A 19,105-nucleotide genomic window follows, 5' to 3' on the forward strand; every position below is an offset into this window, starting at 1 on the left:
AGTGAAGTGGTGCAATCTCGGTTCACTGCCACTTCTGCCTCCCAGGTTCAAGTGATTCTCCTGCCTCAGCCTCCCGATTACAGCCTGGGATTACAGGTGCCCGCCACCACGCTTGGCTAATTTTTGTATTTTTAGCAGAGATGGGGTTTCACCATGTTGGCCAGGCTTGTCTCGAATTGCTGATCTTTAGCGATCCACACACCTCGGCCTCCCAAAGTGCTGGGATTACAGACATGAGCCACCATGCCTGGCCTATTTATTTATTTTGAGACAGAGTCCCACTCTGTTGCCCAGGCTGGACTGCAGTGGTGCGTTCATGGCTCACTGCAGCCTTGACCTCCTGAGCTCAAGCAGTTCTCCCACCTCAGCCTCCCAAGTAGCTGGGACCACAGGTGCATACCACCATGGCCAGCTATTTATTTTATTTTATTTTTTATTTTCATTTTTTTGAGACGGAGTTTTGCTCTTGTTGCCCAGGCTGGAGTGCAATCGTGCAATCTCTGCTCACCACAACCTCCGCCTCTCAGGTTCAAGAGATTCTCCTGCCTCAGTCTCCCGAGTAGCTAGGATTACAGGCATGTACCACCACACCTGGCTAATTTTGTATTTTTAGTAGAGATGGGGTTTCTCCATGTTGGTCAGGCTAGTCTCGAACTCCCGACCTCAGGTGATTCACCCACCTCAGCCTCCCAAAGTGCTGGGATTACAGGCTGGAGCCACCAGGCGCCCGGCCTATTTTATTTTTTTGTAGAGGCAGGGTCTCCCCATGTTGCCCAGGCTGCTCTTAAACTCTTGCGCTCAAGCAATTCTTCCAAAGCATTTGGATTACAGGCATGAGTCACTCTGTCCAGCCATCCAGCCAAAATATTATTATTTTTTGTTTTTTATTTTTTTCAGACGGAGTTTCGCTCCTGTTGCCCAGGCACTGGAGTGCAATGGCGCAACCTCAGCTCACTGCAACCTCTGCCTCCCAGGTTCAAACGATTCTCCTGCCTCAGCCTCCCGAGTAGCTGGGATTACAGGCGCCTGCCACAACGTCCAGCTAATTTTTGTATTTTTGGTAGAGACGGGGTTTCACCATGTTAGCCAGGCTAGTCTTGAACTTCTGACTTTGCGATCTGCCCACTTTAGCCTCCCAAAGTGCTGGGATTACAGGCGTGAGCCACCGCACCCGGACTATTTTTTTAAATAACAATTTTTTTCTTTTTCTTGTCCTCTAATCTGAAGAGAACTTGTAAACAAATTCTTTTAATACTCATTCTCTGTATTCACAATTATACATAATGGGATCATGTCAGTAATGTTTTATCAGAAAAACTAGCTTTTTGCAGTTGCTTTTTAGCAAAAAAGAAGAGTTCTATAATGTGCTATTGTTTGCTTAGCTGGTAATTCAAACCTTTTTTCTTTTTTCTTTTTTGAGATGGAGTCTCACTCTGTCGCCCAGGGTGGAGTGCAGTGGCATGATCTCAGATCACTGCAACCTTCGCCTCCCGGGTTCAGGCAATTCTCCTGCCTCAGCCTCCCAAGTAGCTGGGATTACAGGCACGTGCCACCACACCTGACTAATTTTGTATTTTTTGTAGAGACAGGGTTTCACCATGTTGTCCAGGCTGGTCTTGAACTCTTGACCTCAAGTGATCTGCCCACCTCAGCCTCCCAAAGTGCTGGGATTACAGGCGTCAGCCACCATGCCCAGCCCTGTAATTCAGATTTGAAATGGGTTTTCTCTCCTTTTTGCCTTTCAGAACGTGTCTCTGACTTGTATTTGAGATTTCACACAAACTCACAGTTACAAACTTTGAAAATTTGTGGTTTCAAATAACGAACTGTACAAAACGTTAAAAACCGGCTGGGCTCAGTGGCTCACGCCTGTAATCCCAGCACTTTGGGAGGCCAAGGCGGTCGGATCACCTGAGGCCAGGGGTTCGAGACCAGCTTGGCCAACACGAAGAAACCCCGTCTCTAATAAAAATACAAAAATTAGTCGGGCTTGGTGGTGTGTGCCTGTAATCCCTGCTACTTGGGAGGCTGAGGCAGGAGAATCGCTTGAACCCGGGAGGCAGAAGCTGCAGTGAGCTGACATCGTGCCACTGCGCTCCAGCCTGGGCCACAGAGTGAGACTCTGTCTCAAAAAAAAAAAAAATTTTTTTTTTGGCTGTTTATTCAAATATCAGGACAATACTGAACCAAGTGTTGAAGCTTAGAGTTTAAGATGGACAATACTGAACTAAGTTTGAAGCTTAGCTAGTTCAGTACTGTTCTGTCATCTGAATAAACAGCTGTTTTTACTGAATCTAACAATACAAGGCTAATCCAAACGGTTTTGTATATACTTTAGAAATGTGAATAAATGTAAAAGAACTAATTTCCATTGTGCTTTAACTATGGTGCACAACATCTGTGACTTGAATACTAATCGGAAAAAGAATGCCAATAATTATTATAAAGTCTACTAATTTTAAGAATGTGTTTCATCATAGTTTAGTAAGAATAGCAGAGATTGATATGACTGTTTTTGTATATGCATTCTGGGAACTCCCATAATTGAATACAAGTTCAAAAGGGCTAAAGCCCAGTGACCTCAAAACGAGGTTCACAGAACAGTACATGATGAAACCTGAAGCAATAAAACACCAATGAACTGAATAATGTAAACATTCATGCTCTTAGGACATGGCATTTTCATTTTTCATTTTGTTTTGGACTGTTACTGGGCTTTCCTCAGACACCTTCCTTTCATATCTTAAACTTTGTCTTTCTAGAAAAGCTTCTGGAATTTTGTTTTGTTTTTTGTTTTGGTCTCAAGGGCATTAGGGGAGAACCTAACAGGCTGGGGGCGAGCCCCACAGAGTTCAGCACACCGTTCCCCGAGGCTACACGCTACTTCTGAACGCAGGAGCGACTCTCCGTCCGGTCTCCCTCTGGGAGAATGGAGGCAAATGTACATTCGAGGGGCTCAATACCTGGAATTCGAAACGTCTCAGTTCCTCCGCCTTAGTTCCTCTTTTCCCGGGTTCGGAGGCCACCTGTGCAGCAGGGCACACCTGCCACGCTCATCGCCCTCGCAGCCGGCAACCCGCCGACAGCGGGCTCCAAGCCCGCGGGAACGGGACGCTGCGCGGAAGGAAGGAGAGTCGGGAGCGCGGCCGCTCGCGGGCTGGCTCAGGGGACGCCGAGAGGAGGCGCCGGCGCGCGCGGGAGGGGTGCGCGCGCCGCCGCCGCCGCGTCACCAGCGTGCGGCACGTGCCCGTGTTTACGTCCCTCGTGGAGCCGCCGACGTCAGCAGTCGAATGGCAACATTGTGGCGATGCTGAGGCGCAGAGTTTAGGAGACGGGTTCATCAGGCTGGCCGGGTCCGGGCTTTCTGCGGCAGCAGCAGGGGCAGGGGCGGGGATCTTGACCTGGGCGAGCGACCGGGACGCATACAGCGCCGGCCTGACCCCGCGGGACCCGCGCCTCACCTCCGGAGCGCCGCAGACGCAGCTCCACGGCCTCGCGCGGGGGGCGGCGGGCGGCCGCGAGGCGCTGCGGCAGCGCGGAGCTTGTAAACAGATCCGGCCGCAGGTGACCATGTGAACTACCTGCTCCCGGGACGCTTATTGTCCTTCTCTCGATCCGCGCCACAAAGGAGCTCGGCGGTCGGGGCGCGGAGGGACGGGCGAACGAGCCGGGAGAGCCGGCCGGCGCACTAAGATGGCTGAAGGCGCCCGGCGAGGGTGAGCGGGGGGCGCGGCGCAGCCAGCGGGGAGTCCTCGGGCGGGCCGGGCCGGCGGCCCTTCCCCGCGGCGAGAAGCCGGAGCCACCATGTCGTTCGCGCTGGAGGAGACGCTCGAGTCGGACTGGGTGGCTGTGCGGCCCCATGTGTTCGACGAGCGCGAGAAGCACAAATTCGTCTTTATTGTGGCCTGGAACGAGATTGAGGGCAAGTTTGCCATAACCTGCCACAACCGGACGGCCCAGAGGCAGAGGAGCGGCTCCCGGGAGCAAGCGGGGGCGCGAGGGGGCGCCGAGGCCGGCGGAGCTGCGTCCGACGGGAGCCGCGGGCCCGGCAGCCCGGCGGGCAGGGGCCGGCCCGAGGCCACTGCCTCTGCAACTCTGGTTAGGAGCCCCGGGCCCCGGCGGAGCTCGGCCTGGGCGGAGGGCGGCTCTCCTCGGAGCACTCGCAGCCTTCTGGGGGACCCGCGGCTGCGGAGTCCTGGCAGCAAAGGGGCGGAGAGTCGTCTTAGGAGCCCAGTGCGGGCCAAACCCATCCCGGGTCAGAAAGCATCTGAAGCCGACGATGCGGCGGGGGCAGCTGCTGCAGCAGCCCGGCCGGCGCCCAGAGAGGCCCAGGTGTCCTCTGTACGGATCGTGAACGCCTCTGGGACGGTCTCCGAGGAGATAGAGGTGCTGGAAATGGTGAAGGAGGACGAGGCACCTCTGGCGCTCTCGGACGCGGAGCAGCCGCCGCCAGCCGCCGAGCTGGAGTCTCCGGCCGAAGAGTGCAGCTGGGCCGGACTGTTCTCTTTCCAGGACCTGCGCGCCGTGCACCAGCAGCTGTGCTCAGTGAACTCACAGTTGGAGCCGTGCCTGCCGGTGTTCCCCGAGGAACCTTCGGGCATGTGGACTGTGCTGTTTGGGGGCGCCCCCGAGATGACCGAGCAGGAAATCGACACTCTGTGTTACCAGCTCCAGGTCTACCTGGGCCACGGCCTGGACACCTGCGGCTGGAAGATCCTCTCCCAGGTGCTCTTCACCGAGACCGATGATCCCGAGGAGTATTACGAAAGCCTCAGCGAGCTGCGGCAGAAGGGCTACGAAGAGGTGCTTCAGCGGGCCAGGAAGCGCATCCAGGAGGTGAGTGAATGAGCTCCTAGTCTGGGCTCTACTAGTCGCTTTTGGTTTACTGGCCAAACCAAAGGCTGGAGCCTCGGTCTCGGGTGTGCGCAGGTAGGACGGTTGTTTTTTTGGACAAGCGGAAACCAAGAGGGGTTCTACCTTGCCCTTCATCCCTCTCGGTGGCTGCTTAATTGACTCTCTGAAGGACCTTCGTCTTTATTTCCTCCCCCATTTATCAAAAGTAGTAAGTGCGCTCTGTGTGCTACTTACTACTGGTAATGCGCAATTAAAGCCACTCAGAAAAGTGTTCTGTAAGCATAGGCCACATGAGCATTTTTCTACCCCTAAAGCTCTTCCAGCAATAACTGCCCAGATGTCAACTCTTCTTTGTCCGTGTCACCTTTATTTAAAATAGTTTGTCTTACGGAGAAAGTTGATCTGTTTTGATTCTTCTTTGTGCAGTGTGGCAACCTACGCAAATTTTAAATTCATTTTTAAACGAGTGACCTGTCTAAGTGAAAACGCACCTAGTGACTATCGGATGCAAATTTATTTTTAAAAGGTTTTTTAGAAGTGTTTTTTTTCTTTTCTTTTTTTTTTTTTTTTGATTACCTCGGGTTTTTACAGATGTCTCAGGTTTCACTCCTGTTTTAGGGAGAAATAAAGATTCTGGGCAGGAATGTTCGTTGTATTTTTGTACTTACTGTAGAAGTACAAAAGCCTTTTCAAACTAATCCTTAAAATAACAAAAAAAAGTGGAAAAAAGGGTCTGAATGGATATACATATGGGGCTCTAGAATGTGTAGGAAATGTGTAATTCATGCTTGCTCACTAGCTTCTGCTGAAGGAACTTTACTAAAAAAGTCTTTTAAAATAGACTTAGTTTTCCTTAATGGATACTACTACACGTAGTTTCTCAAAGCAAGTTACTGTTTTTACTATTAATGCAATTGAGATTGGTGGAGAAATGCACCCCTGCCCCCCGCACCTTTTTTTTTTTTTTTTGGAAGCAGTTTTGCTCCGTCTCCCAGGCTGGAGTACAGTGGCACCATCTCGGCTCACTGCAGCCTCCGCCTCCCGGGTTCAAGCGATTCTCCTGCCTCAGACTCCTGAGTAGCTGGGACTACAGGTGCGCACCACCACGTCCGGCTAACACGTTAGCCTGGCTACTTTTTGTATTTTTAGTAGAGACGGGGTTTCACCATCTTGGCCAGTATGGTCTCGATCTCCTGACCTCGTGATCCGCCCGCCTCGGCCTCCCAAAGTGCTGGGATTACAGGCGTGAGCCACTGTGCCCGGCCTGAAATGCCCCTTTTAATGGTGTTTATATTCCTAAGATTGTGTTGTTATCTGCTTATGTATATATAATAGTTGAACCTTGTTGTTAGACTAGGGAGCTAGAGCCTCATGGTTTTTTCGTAGAATATTAGATATTTTTCTTTATTAGACTTGAGTATTTAAGAAATGTTTGTTTCTCACTTATACCATAGTACTCTCTTACAACTTCCCGAATCCAGATTTGCACTGCTTCCTGTTGGTTTACTGTATGCTAAATGTCACCCACTATAACATGATCCTAGAGTTCCAGGGATCTGTTTTTATTTCCCTTTTTTATCACCTCACTTCGGGAGTCTACCTTAAATTATTTTGAAGGAAGTGACAAATCTTAAGTGACCACATATATTCTCAGAAGTGTTTGGTTAATATTGACCTGTATTTCTCTTAAACTGCAAGAACCGTTAGTGCTTCTTTCTCTTATTAGATTTACAGATATATTTTTTAAACTACATATTCTTAAAAATCCCTTAATGAGTGGGCCTGTCTGATTTTAACTTTTTGGATACTCAGAAAAAGCGACTGTCAGGCCGGTCGCGGTGGCTCATGCCTGTAATCCCAGCACTTTGGGAGGCCGAGGCGGGCGGATCACGAGGTCAGGAGATCGAGACCATCCTGGCTAACACGGTGAAACCCCGTCTCTACTAAAAAGACAAAAGAAAAAATCAGCCGGGTGTGGTGGCGGGCACCTGTAGTCTTAGCTACTGGGGAGGCTGAGGCAGGAGAATGGCGTGAACCCAGGAGGCGTAGCTTGCAGTGAGCTGAGATCATGCCAGTGCACTTGAGCCTGGGCGACAGAGCGAGACTCCGTCTCAAAAAAAATAAAAAAAGAAAAAGAGAAAGAGCGACTATCTCCGGTTTTTTAATTCAAATGGGTCAAAAATAAGCTCTCAAAAAATATAATTTTCTAGAACTCTTTAAAAAGGGGATTACATTTTTTTAAAATGTGTTCCTAATTAAGGTTCTCTTGACCATAATGATTTATTTTCTTTAACAGAAAATTATACTTTTTTTCTTTTTTTTTTTTTTTTGAGACGGAGTCTCGCTCTGTCGCCCAAGCTGAAGTGTAGTGGCGCCATCTTGGCTCACTGCAACCTCTGCCTCCTGGGTTCCAGTGATTCTCCTCCCTCAGCCTCCTGAGTAGCTGGGATTATAGGCGTGTGCCACCTAGCCCGGCTAATTTTTGTATTTTTAGTAGAGATGCGGTTTTACCATGTTGGCCAAGCTGGTCTCGATCTCCTGACCTGGTGATCTGCCTGCCTCAGCCTCCCAAAGTACTGGAATTACAGGCGTGAGCCACCGCACCCAGCCTCTCCCCCACCCCCTCCAAACAGAGTTTTGCACTGTTGCCCAGGCAGGACTGTACTGGTGCAATCTCAGCTCACTGCAACCTCCACCTCCCGGGTTCAAGCAATTCTCCTTGCTCAGCCTCCCAAGTAGCTGTGATTACAGTCGCCCACCACCACGCCTGGCTAATTTTTGTATTTTTATAGAGACAGGGTTTCCCAATGTTGGCCAGGCTGGTCTTGAACTCCTGACCTCAGGTGATCTGCCTGCCTCCGCCTCCCAAAGTGCTAGGATTACAGGCGTGAACCACTGCACCCGGCAATATTTGAAAAATAGCCATCAAGGACAACAAATAGGTTCAGTAATAATGCCTATCTTGACTTCTACTGGAAGATTGTGTCTTTAGATTATATTGGGGGAGGGAGGGAAGTGTGGTGTGATTGGTGATGTCTGCCGTGGGCATGATAATGAAAATGTATAGGATGCTAGCCATGTATTTGTCTTCAGCTAATTAAATTTAACTTTGCTTTCTTAATAGTTTGCAGTAACATTTTTTAAGGTAACATTTTTATAGAAGTTGTGTCATGTTTGTGTTATTCTATTGACTTAGTTTGTGGAATTGGCTATAGCTTTTCAAGCTAGGTTTATCTGATAAATCAAATACATTCTTGAGGATATGTTACTTTTGAGGATATGTTACTTAGAATACTTAGTCCTTTGGTCACTTACAATACTTAGTCCTTTTCCTTCTTTAATTTCTATGAATCTGTTTTTTGGTCTTTTTTCCTACAGTGTTCCTTTCCCGGTCCATTTAAAGGTTTCAACTTAAAATCACCTGTTTTTGTTCAAAATGGTTAGCAAATTGTTGAAAGGTTTTTTTGTTTGTTTTTAATAGAACAGACTGTACAACTAGATTGTAAGCTTTTCAAGGTCCTTGGCTTTGACAATACCTTGGAACTCTCTTCTTTGCCACCCCTAGTTCAGGACCACACATCTTGTGAGCACTATTAATTAGTGGATAAAGGAAACTAGAGAAGTTTTTAAAATTCATTTATTCTTACTATTGCAAGAATTTAAAGGACTTAGAAGATGTGTCCTTTTAATGTGAAGTTGTAAGTAAAATTTTTATAAATTGATAAGTGTAAATTCCTCAAAGGACAGTGTTTTTAAAACAAGGAGAAATTTTTTTTTGGTACTTCAAAGGAAAATTTCTTAAAACATAAATAAATTCCTCAGTAAGAGGTTTTTACCTGGGGATGGTGAATTCCCTGTAAGAGGGGCTATGGATGGGTTTTAATGGGGTGTCCTGCCGAGTTTTATATGTGTGGGCATGTGTGCATTTTAGAGAGAAAGGCAATAATGTGAGTCACAGGAATGCTTTGGTTTCACAGTGCATTTAAAAGTTATGTTTATGCTATAATGTACAGTATATTTCTTAGGGGCTAAATCCAAGTGAAAGGTGAAATTTGTTACTGGTATGTTTGACTTTGGACTTTTACAAGAGTTTACTATTGGAAGCAGTATTTATACAGTAGGCATTGAATCAGTCCTTAAATGAATGCAGGTGCCACCAAGACCTCTTTGAACAGTTTTCAGCAGTAGCCTTGGTTGTCGGTCAGAGCTGAGGTTTGTATTAGTGTATATGCGTTGGTGGCTCATACTGCAGCTTAGGTTTGACCTGGATTTTATAAATAATGGTTTCTGTATAAGGACTGCTATTCTCGAGATGATTAACTGTGGTGCTTTAGATAGTAAACAATTATGATGGTAGGCTTGATTAAGATCTAATCATCAGTGTTCATTTTGGAACTTATTATGTTTATAAAGATGTGCTCAATTCTAACTTCTCTTCTGTTGAAACCACGGTTTGGAAGTAGCATGTGTTTTCAAAATTATCCGTGTAAGCCACGTAATAAATATCCTGTTGAGTGAGTGGAGTCAGAAAGACCTAGGTTGAAAATAGGACTCACCACTTGTGATGACCTGCTTAGTTATTTAACCTCTTTTAAAAAGGAAAGTGGGGGAAATAAAGGATGTCTTAAGATTTGAGTAAGACGGTATGAGAAAGGGCCTAACAAAGTGCCTGGCACTTACTAAAGAGGCTTCCAGGAAGTGTTATTTTCCCTTTTTTCATGTAACAAGGATTATCCGGTTTTCCATTCAGCCCTTTTTGTGGGGACTGTAACTAATATTTATTATTCACTATCTGTTGAGATGTTTTATACCTATTTTACTGAGGCAGAAAATGAGACTTAAAGAGGTTCTGTGGACTTCACCAAGGCTAAACAGCTGAGTAACCAAGCTCCAATGAAAGCCTAGATTTGTCTTAATCCAAATGTGTGCCTTTTCTGCCATGCCTATGGCCTGTTGGGGTTCTTAATCCAAGGGACTGTATTCCTTCCTTAAAGAGAAAGGATGTCAATCTCTACTCTTGAGAATTGGGGAGTGGTATTATTTTAAAATGCAGTCAGTTCAATAATGACTTTTTTTTTTTTTTTTTTTTTAAGACAGTGTCTCACTCTGTTGCCCAGGCTGGAGTACAATGGCACTATCTCAGCTCACTGCAACCTCCGCCTCCCAAGTTCAAGCAATTCTTTTGCTTCAGCCTCCCAAGTAGCTGGGATTACACGTGCATGTAAACACTCAATAATTGCTTTTGATTCAGGATAACTCATTTCAAATTAATTATGACAAGCATGAGGTAGGGCAGTCTGAATGTTGTGTTTTAGAGAAAGGTGTTGCCTAGTGGTGCAAGGATAGGTTTATGTTAGAGAAGAGTGCCCAATCGTGGGGAGGTTTTTTGTTTGTTTTGTTTTTGTATCTTAATGGCTAAGCTGGATAACAGCTTCTGACTTCTGAGGTTATTTAACTGAAGGGGCAAGGAGCTCTAGGAGGAAGTTTTGTTTAACAGGTGTCCTCTGAAGGATACCTTTGGGTCCTTAGAAAATAACTTTTCTAATTTTCTTGAAAACCTAAGATTAGTTATAAAACTCAAGCCCTGCTGAAACCCCAACTGTATACATTAGAGAAATGATAGTACTTTAGGAGTCTTGGGACGCCACCTGTCTTTCACTGGGCCAGCAAGCCATGACCCATGATTACATATAAATAAATGGTGGAAGCAGGCTGCTGTTTATAGGGAAGGATATAATATGAGTGCAATAGAGAGAGCTGTTCTGTCTGGGAGTTCTTGACTGCATTGACTGGAAGTATTGAAAAATAGGATATTACATGTTGAGGACATATGGGAGCTGTAGACTTTTAAGACAGAGGATATGTCAACATTGTAGCTTGATGCCTTGTCTAACCATGTTATACTCCCATGAAAATATTGCAAACTGCTCTTTTACTGTAAAATACAGTTAAAGAATAATGAAATTAAGTGAATTTGTGGGATTCTTAAAGTATTGATGAAAGACTTGAAAGTTGGAAAGATTTACAATATTTTGATGCTAATCATTTTCTTCAATCCTGTACCCAAATGTACTTTTAGACAGTTTTTTGCATCACTGAAAAAGATGTAAGTATAGAAAAATGGATATATGCTTCTAGTTTAGGGCGTCTATAAAACAAAATCGTGGAGCCTGGTAGCAGGATGTCACCCTTCTTGGTAATTAATTTTTGTAATGGTTTGTCTGCTTGCCACTTAACATCACAAGATGCCCAGTCCACCAGATGTTTCTTCCTTCCTTTTTTTTTTTTTTTTTGAGACAGGCTTGTTCTGTCACCCAGGCTGGAGTGCAGTGGTGTGATCTCCGCTCACTGCAGCCTCCACTGCCCGGCTTCTAGGGATTCTCCTGCCTCAGCCTCCTGAGTAACTGGGATTACAAGCATGTGCCACCACACCCGGCTAATTTTTGTATTTTTAGTAGAGACGGGGTTTCACCATGTTGGCCAGGCTGGTCTCGAACTCCTGACCTCAGGTGATTCACCTGCTTCGGCCTCCCACACTGCTGGGATTACAAGCATGAGCCACCACACCTGGCCCAGATACTTCATAGACGTGAAGTCTGGGGATGTTTCCTCCTTGCTAAAATGAGGTTAACTTAGACAACACTTCAGTGATATTATTATAAGGGAGTGTGTATGTGTGTCTGAGAGAGATGGGGAGAGAAGGGAGAAGATGGGTGGGAAAATTGGTTTGTCAAACATAGCAGCTGCTGTACTTGAATTAGCCATCTTTGCAAATTCTCACATGTAATTTTAATCGATCGTTAACCTTCTCCATTGCTGCTTTATTTGACCTTTCATTAACTGTAAAATATTTTTGACAGTAGGTCTTGAAAGCACAAGATGAGCCCTCTGTTGCTCCATTGATGGTTAAATGTATGTGTGCCTATTTTTTTTTTTTTTTTTTTTGTAACGAGAAGTTTCCTGTGGCTCTTTTCACTCTCTAAAAGGCCAGGACCTGCTTCCTCTGAATCTGCCTGATTCACTCAGTTGTTGGTAGGAGAAAAATTATTAAGTTCCAAGGGTAAGAGACATAGGCACTGAAGACTAAATAATAGTTCTTGTAACTATTTGGTTTTTTTTTGGTAGAGATGGTGAAGTTCATTTGGTTTTTCAGGCTTCTTTTAGGGGACTTGATAATACCAAGTAGCCTTAACACAGCATATCGAAGTTATTGAACTGCATAGGGGCAGAGAAGAATTTATTCAGCAAAAGGCCAGAAAATTTTGAGTTGTTTTCCTAAATGTGGGGGATTGTCCTTTATGTTTGTCCTTGAATTTTAAATTAAATATAATTACAATTCTATATAGTAGACTCTTTTTCAGACTGTAGCGAAGGTTCTATAAAATGGGCTGTGAAATAATAGGGCTGATGGGTTGGACATTTCACAGAGGAGGATTTTTAAGGATAAATGTATGAAGTTACTTTAATGATTTGGAGTTTTATTTGTAACTTTCAGGTTTGAGGGTAGTGGCTAGGGTCTTAGTTTATTCAACAAATAGTAATATAGGCACTGGGAAAATGCAGTGATGAACACTGTTTCTTTGGGAAGAAATTTTAAATAAAATTGGTCATGAAGTCATCCTGGTGCTTGGAGTTAGTTGAGGCAGAGTGCTTTTTTCAGAAGCATCCCACTACACTGTCTTGAGTGCTTCATGGAAAAAAAAAAAATTAAATGGATATGGCTTGGGAAAAATCTGTATTTTTGTCCTGATTGTAATAAGAGTTGTTTGACCTTAGGCTGTTAACTAGCCTTTTTGGGCCTTAGTTTTTAGTTTATAAAGTGAAGTAAGTATAGCCTCTTTTTAGAGGACCCACAGTAGTTGACAGGCACAGTGTGGCAAGGATTGGGACCTAAGCAACTTGGTTTTTTTTCTTTTCTTGAGACGAGGCCTCACTCTGTCACCCAGACTGGAGTGCAGTGGCATGATTTTGGCTCACTGCAACCTCCGCCTCCCAGGTTCAAATAATTATTCTGCCTCAGTCTCCTGAGTAGCTGGGATTACAGGCATCTGTCACCATACCCAGCTAATTTTTGTATTTTTAGTAGAGACGGGTTTTCACTATGTTGGCCAGGCTTGTCTTGAACTCCTAAACTCAGGTATCCGTCTGCCTTGGCCTCCCAAAGTTGTGGGATTACAGGTGTGAGCCACTGTACCCAGCCTGTATTCAGGTTTAGATCTCCTTGCAGTAAGATGACTGTTGAAATCACAGCACTTTTAATATTGCTAGTGTTTTTAGGCTTTGAGAAAGCCTAAATTCACTTTGAAGTACAGAGGGCATTTGAATATGGCAATAGTGTTTCGTTTTGTGTTTGTTTATCCTTACATCCTTACATCATTCATTACTTATACTTCAAATTTTCTGTTCTTTTTTCACTTCTCCCTGTGGTTTTTAGTATTAAAACTGCTTTTCCGATCAGTTTTTGATAACTGAAAGTTATACTTGCAAAGTGAATGCTTACTTATTAAAATTATTTCTCTAAGCCTGTCTTTCTCCTTGCCATCCTATCTAGATGAGTTTCTATCCACACCTATGGGGCCATAGCTGGAGTGTGTATAAGGATGTATAATAAGAAGTTTTCAATAACCGCAATAGTTAGTTAACCTTTATTGAATGGTTACTGTGGGCCAAGCACTTTACAGAGATCTTTGTGTACATTATCTCAGTTAACACGTAGATTAGACAGTAAGAGGTAGGATGCAAGCGAGTTTGAGACCTGACTTCTCCCTGTTAATATCTGTGATTTTGGGCAAGTTACCTGATGCAGTGCCTTAGCTTCTTCATCTATAGAGCGATTAATACTGCTGCCTCATAGAGTGATTTAAAAATAGGTATGTTGGCTGGGCACAGTATCTCACGCCTGTAATCCCAGTACTTTGGGAGGCCGAGGCAGGCGGATCATGAGGTCAAGAGTTTGAGACTAGCCTGGCCAACATGGTAAAAGCCTGTCTCTACTAAAAATGCGAAAATTAGCTGGGTGTGGTGTCGGACGCCTGTAATCCCAGCTGACTTGGGAGGCTGAGGCAGGAGAATCACTTGAACCTGGGAGGTAGAGGTTGCAGTGAGCCAAGATTGCGGCACTGCACTCTAGCCTGGGCGACAGAGCAAGACTCCATCTCAAAAAAAAAAAAAAAAGTATGTTATAAAGCACTCAGAACAGTGCCTGGCATCTAGTAAACACTTGATAAATCTAAACTTTGATTAATATTTATATCTACATAAGAGATAAGGATTTTGCAGCAGAGGTAGAGAATTGGTAAATTTGCCTACATAACATATCTGTTGTATGAGAGAACCGGATTCAAATCCAAGCCTGCTTTGTTAACCACTGGACTGTCTGCATCCCTGTAGAAACAGAGTGAGGGTAAGTGATAAATTTAAATGTTGTCCAATTGAAATATATGCTCAGTGTCTCAACAGTGGACAAAAGCAATAGTGCTTAGCTGATGATGTTTTTGGAAAATCTTAATTATATACATATACTGTAATTACCTTTTTTGTTTGGGATTAGAGAATGATGCAGTCCCAAAGGAGGCTACTTTATTTTTCCTTTTTATTTTTTGAGATGGAGTCTCGCTCTGTCACCCAGGCTGGAGTGTGGTGGTGTGATCTCAGTTCACTGCAACCTCCACCTCTTGGGTTCAAGTGATTCTCCCACTTCAACCTTGTAGTCTCAAGTAGTTGGGACTACAGGCAGGTGCCACCACACCTGGCTAATTTTTTGTATTTTTTTGTTGTTGTTGTTGAAACAGGGTTTCACCATGTTGCCCACGCGGGCCTCAGTCTCCTGAGCTCAAGCCATCTGCCTGCCTCAGTCTCCCAAAGTATTGGGATTATAAACGTGAGCCACCATGCCCGGCCCCTGCTATCACTTTTATTTCCTTTTTATTTTGTTTATTTATTTATTTATTTTTTGAGGCGGAGTCTTACTCTGTTGCCTGGGATGGAGTATAGTGGCATGATCTCTGCTCACTGCAACTTCCACCTCCCAGGTTCAAGCAATTCTCCTGCCTCAGCCTCCCAAGTAGCTGGGATTACAGGTACCCGCCACCATGCCCGGATAACTTTTGTATTATTTTATTTTATTTTATTTTATTTTGAGACAGAGTCTCGCTCTGCTGCTCAGGCTGGAGTGCAATGGCAGAATCTTGGCTCACTGCAACCTCCACCTCCCAGGTTCAGGTGTTTCTTCTGCCTCTGCCTCCTGAGTAGCTGGGACTACAGGTGTGCACCACCACACCTGGCTAATTTTTGTATTTTTAGTAGGGATGGGGTTTCACCATATTGGCCTGGGTGGTCTCGAACTCCTGACCTCATGATCTGCCCACCTCGGCCTCCCAAAGTGCTGGGATTACAGGCGTGAGCCACCGCGCCTGGCCTTTTAACTTTTGTATTTTTACTAGAGACGGGATTTCACCAAGTTGGCCAGGCTGGTCTCAAACTCCTGGCCTTATTTCCATTTTAAATAGTCCATAACATTGAATTTAGTCTTGTACTTTCCTACCTTTTTTTTTTTTGAGACAGAGTCTCCCTCTGTCACCCAGGCTGTAGTGCAGTGGCACGATCTCGGCTCACTGCAGCCTCTGCCTCCCAGGTGCAAGCAGTTCTCCTGCCTCAGCCTCCCAAGTAGCTGGGGTTACAGGTGCGTGCTACCACACCCAGCCAAGTTTTTTGTATTTTTAGTAGAGATAGGGTTTCACCATGTTAGCCAGGCTGATCTCAAACTCCTGACCTCAGGTGATCCACTCGCCTCAGCCTCCCAAAGTGCTGGGATTACAGGCTTGAGCCACCGCGCGGGCCTCCTTATAATTATGGTAAATAATTACCTCACCTCAGTCCCATATAGGAAAAAAAAAAAGTTTCTTACTAACAATTTTTCTGACTAGTCCAGAAGGGAGGACAGTTAAGGATGTTAATTTCTTACTTTATTTTCAGTTTAGAAATCCTACCTCTTTATGTTTAAGAGAGGGTCTTGTTCTGTCAACGCAGGCTGGAATGCAGTGGTGCCGTCATGGTTCACTGTAGCCTTGATCTCCTGAGCTCTAGTGATCCTCCCACCTCAGTCTCTGGAGTAGCTGGGACTACAGGTGTGTACCACCATGTCTGGCTGACTTTTTAATTTTTATTTTGTAGAGAAGAGGTCTCACTGTGTCACCTAGGCTGGTCTCGAACTCCTGAGTTCAACTTATCCTCCCGCCTTGCCCTCCCAAAGTTCTGAGACTGCAGACATGAGCCACTGTGCCTGCCCTTTTTTTTTTTTTTTCCTCTTGTTAGGTGATGTGAATTTTGGTAGTGGGGTTGCTAATGAAAAGGCTATGAAAAGTAGGGTTAAAGAAATGAAGGACTAAGAAAAAGGGTGTGAATTAACTTCATTATTGTTATTTTGTGTTTTTAGTAGAAGTGGAGTTTTGCCATATTGGCCAGGCTGGTCTCAAACTCCTGAGCTCAAGCAGTCCTCCCGCATGGCCTCCCAAAGTGCTGGGATTACAGGTGTGAGCCACCGTACCTGCCCTTGTGAATTAATTTTAGAGTAGCAGTATTTACACTTGAAAATTTCATGGGAATGAATAACATTAGTTTGCTAAAAGGAAATGATATGCCAGCTCACAGTGAAGCTGCCTAGATGCTTGCTTTTGTAAACAGTATGTTATCAAGTCACTGGCTCCCTGTATAGCCTTGGAGTTGGCTCTTGAGCAGGTTTTACTCTGCATTGAGCCTTATGAGACCCATAACTTGAAGTAAGACTGTTTTATTTCTTGGTAGAAATTATCTTAAAGGAGATGAATAGAGGAACAGGTATTTTTCTGAAGTATCAGCATGTTTTTGGGTTTAAAAATTGAAAACTGGAAGGGATTTCAAAATTGAGTAATGTTTTTCTCTTTTCATTTTGTCTAACTGCACCATTCCCCAGTTACTCTATTCAGGTTTTCCTTTTGTATTAAATTTCATCGTATTTTCAGTCTCCCTTGACTCAAGATTGGGATCTTTCCCTTGAGGAAAGATGAATTGACTGGCCTTGAGTAGAGGCCATGTGGGGCAGTGGTTCCAGAGTTTGAGTTAGGCCACAAGGGTTCATACCTCACTTCTACTTTCCACTAGCTTAACTCTTGGTAGTAACTGAGCTTTCTGCCCGTGGTTCTTCATCTCTAAAATGGCATAATAACTATATACCTACATCATAAGATTGTTAGGAAGAATGAAAGAATATACGTGAAGTGCCTAGTGTGGTATCTAATACAGAAACCATCATAAATGTCAGCTGCTATTGTGATACTCTCATCTACTTTTTCCTGAAGCAACTCATACTGATGCTGGGTTCTTCCTAAACCCAAACTTGTTTGTACTAAAAACCATGTTTGTAATGGAAGCTGGTGCTGTACAGGTAAAATATTTCCAAGCCAAAACAATGTCAAAACAACAAGAAAAATCTGACAGGTTGATCTTCAGCCTCCTGTACCCTCCATAGGAACTCCTAGTACGTGCTTTCCCAAGTCCCTTGTTGCTGCTTCGTGTATACATTATTATTTTCGTTGACATCACAGGACAGGTGGTCCTTTTGATACAGTCAGTTAAAACGATGATTCTAGTATTTTTTCTTGTCGATTTTATTGATAGCTCTGCTCCGTTTTTTTCTGTATTCCCCTTCACTTTGTCTGTAAGCGTCTCAGACAACCCTGATCACCATTGATTTGTGAATATTCCAGTTGAAATAACTATTAAAGAAATGGTAAGCATTAACCTCTGGAAGCCCTTAAAAATACCTTTAAATCTCCTTCAATAATTGTTTAATAAATAGATCTTGTGTTAGGTATTTTTAAATTTTTAATTATTTTTCTTTTTTTTTTGGCATGTGAAGTAAGAGCTATCCAGGTGCTTTTAACAGCCCCTCACACTTCACTAGAAATTTTACCCAACTATTAATTCTTTCTAATTATACCTACTTTTTTTTTAATGTTGGCATTTCTGATTAGTATTTTCATACTTACTCTGGCAAGATGTTGTATTTTAATATCTTTCGTTGCACTTTTACATGTTTACTGTGGTTTGGGGTAGCTTTGCAAAGTCTAACCATAACTTAAAATATTGTCTATGGTGAAAAATGAAGTTAAATGTGCCTTTAGGGTACAATATATTTAATAATTGAGAACTGCCAATAATTCTTCACTTTTATTTCATTAGTGTGATTTTCAAAGGATCCAGATTTATATTTCTTAAGAAGAGTATGTAGGTATTTGTATATGCTGATTTTTTTTTTTTAACAAGTCAATTTATTTGACTGTGGAGGGTAGGGAGGAAGATTGGAAAAAAGTCAAGTTATTTGAAAATGCCCATTCCTGTTTGGTTGGGAAGGAGGGCAAAATGAATGTGATTTAAGATAGCTGGGCATATCTATAGTTATTTCTTTATTATAAATATATTTTATTATACTTTGAGACAGAATATCCCTCCATCACCCAGGCTGGAGTGCAGTGGCACAATCATGACTCATTGCAGCCTCAACCTCCTAGGCTCAAGTGATCCTCCCATCTCAGGCTCCTGAGTTACTGGGACTACAGCCATGCGCTACCATGCCCAGCTAATTTTTAACTTAATTTTGGGGGGTACGTAGTAGGTGTATATATTTATGGAGTAGGTAAGATGTTTTGATACAGACATGTAATGCATAATAATCAAATCACGAAACATAGGGAATCCATCCCCTCAAGCATTTGTCCTTTGTTTTGCAAACAATCCAATTACACTATTAAATTATTATTGACTGTTGTCACCCTGTTCTATCAAATACCAGGTCTCATTCATTCTATTTTTTTTTTTTTTTTTTTTTTTACCCATTAGCCGCCCCCATCTCCCCCTCAACTTCCTTCCTACCCTTCCCACACTCTGGTAACCATCATTCTACTCTCTGTTTCAATTGTCTATTTCAATGAGTTCAATTGTCGTGATTTTTATTTTTTTATTTTTATTTTTATTTATTTATTTATTTTTTGAGACAGTTTCACTCTTGTTGCCCAGGCTGGAGTGCAATGGTGAGATATCAGCTCACTGCAACCTCTGCCTCCTGGATTCAAGCGATTCTCCTGCCTCAGTCTCCCGAGTAGCTGGGATTACAGGCATGTGCCACCACGCCTGGCTAATTTTTTGTATTTTTAGTAGAGATGGGGTTTCTCCATGTTGGTCAGGCTGGTCTTGAACTCGCGACCTCAGGTGATCT

The 19,105-nt window shown here is 43.8% G+C and overlaps 1 protein-coding gene across 2 annotated transcripts in view; it reads left to right on the forward strand.

The window, feature by feature from the left end:
* Positions 1–901: 901 nt before the first annotated feature.
* Positions 902–19,105, forward strand: part of JMY (junction mediating and regulatory protein, p53 cofactor) — a 94,132-nt gene continuing 75,928 nt past the window's right edge. For both annotated transcript variants that reach the window (XM_054489738.2, XM_063665426.1), the window contains exon 1: positions 902–4,836. In XM_054489738.2, coding sequence (XP_054345713.1) covers positions 3,805–4,836 — 1,032 coding nt within the window. In that variant the 5' untranslated portion in view covers positions 902–3,804. The remainder of the gene's footprint in view (positions 4,837–19,105) is intronic.

The sequence above is a fragment of the Pongo pygmaeus genome, chromosome 4 (assembly GCF_028885625.2).
Source record: "Pongo pygmaeus isolate AG05252 chromosome 4, NHGRI_mPonPyg2-v2.0_pri, whole genome shotgun sequence".
NCBI lineage: Eukaryota > Metazoa > Chordata > Mammalia > Primates > Hominidae > Pongo > Pongo pygmaeus.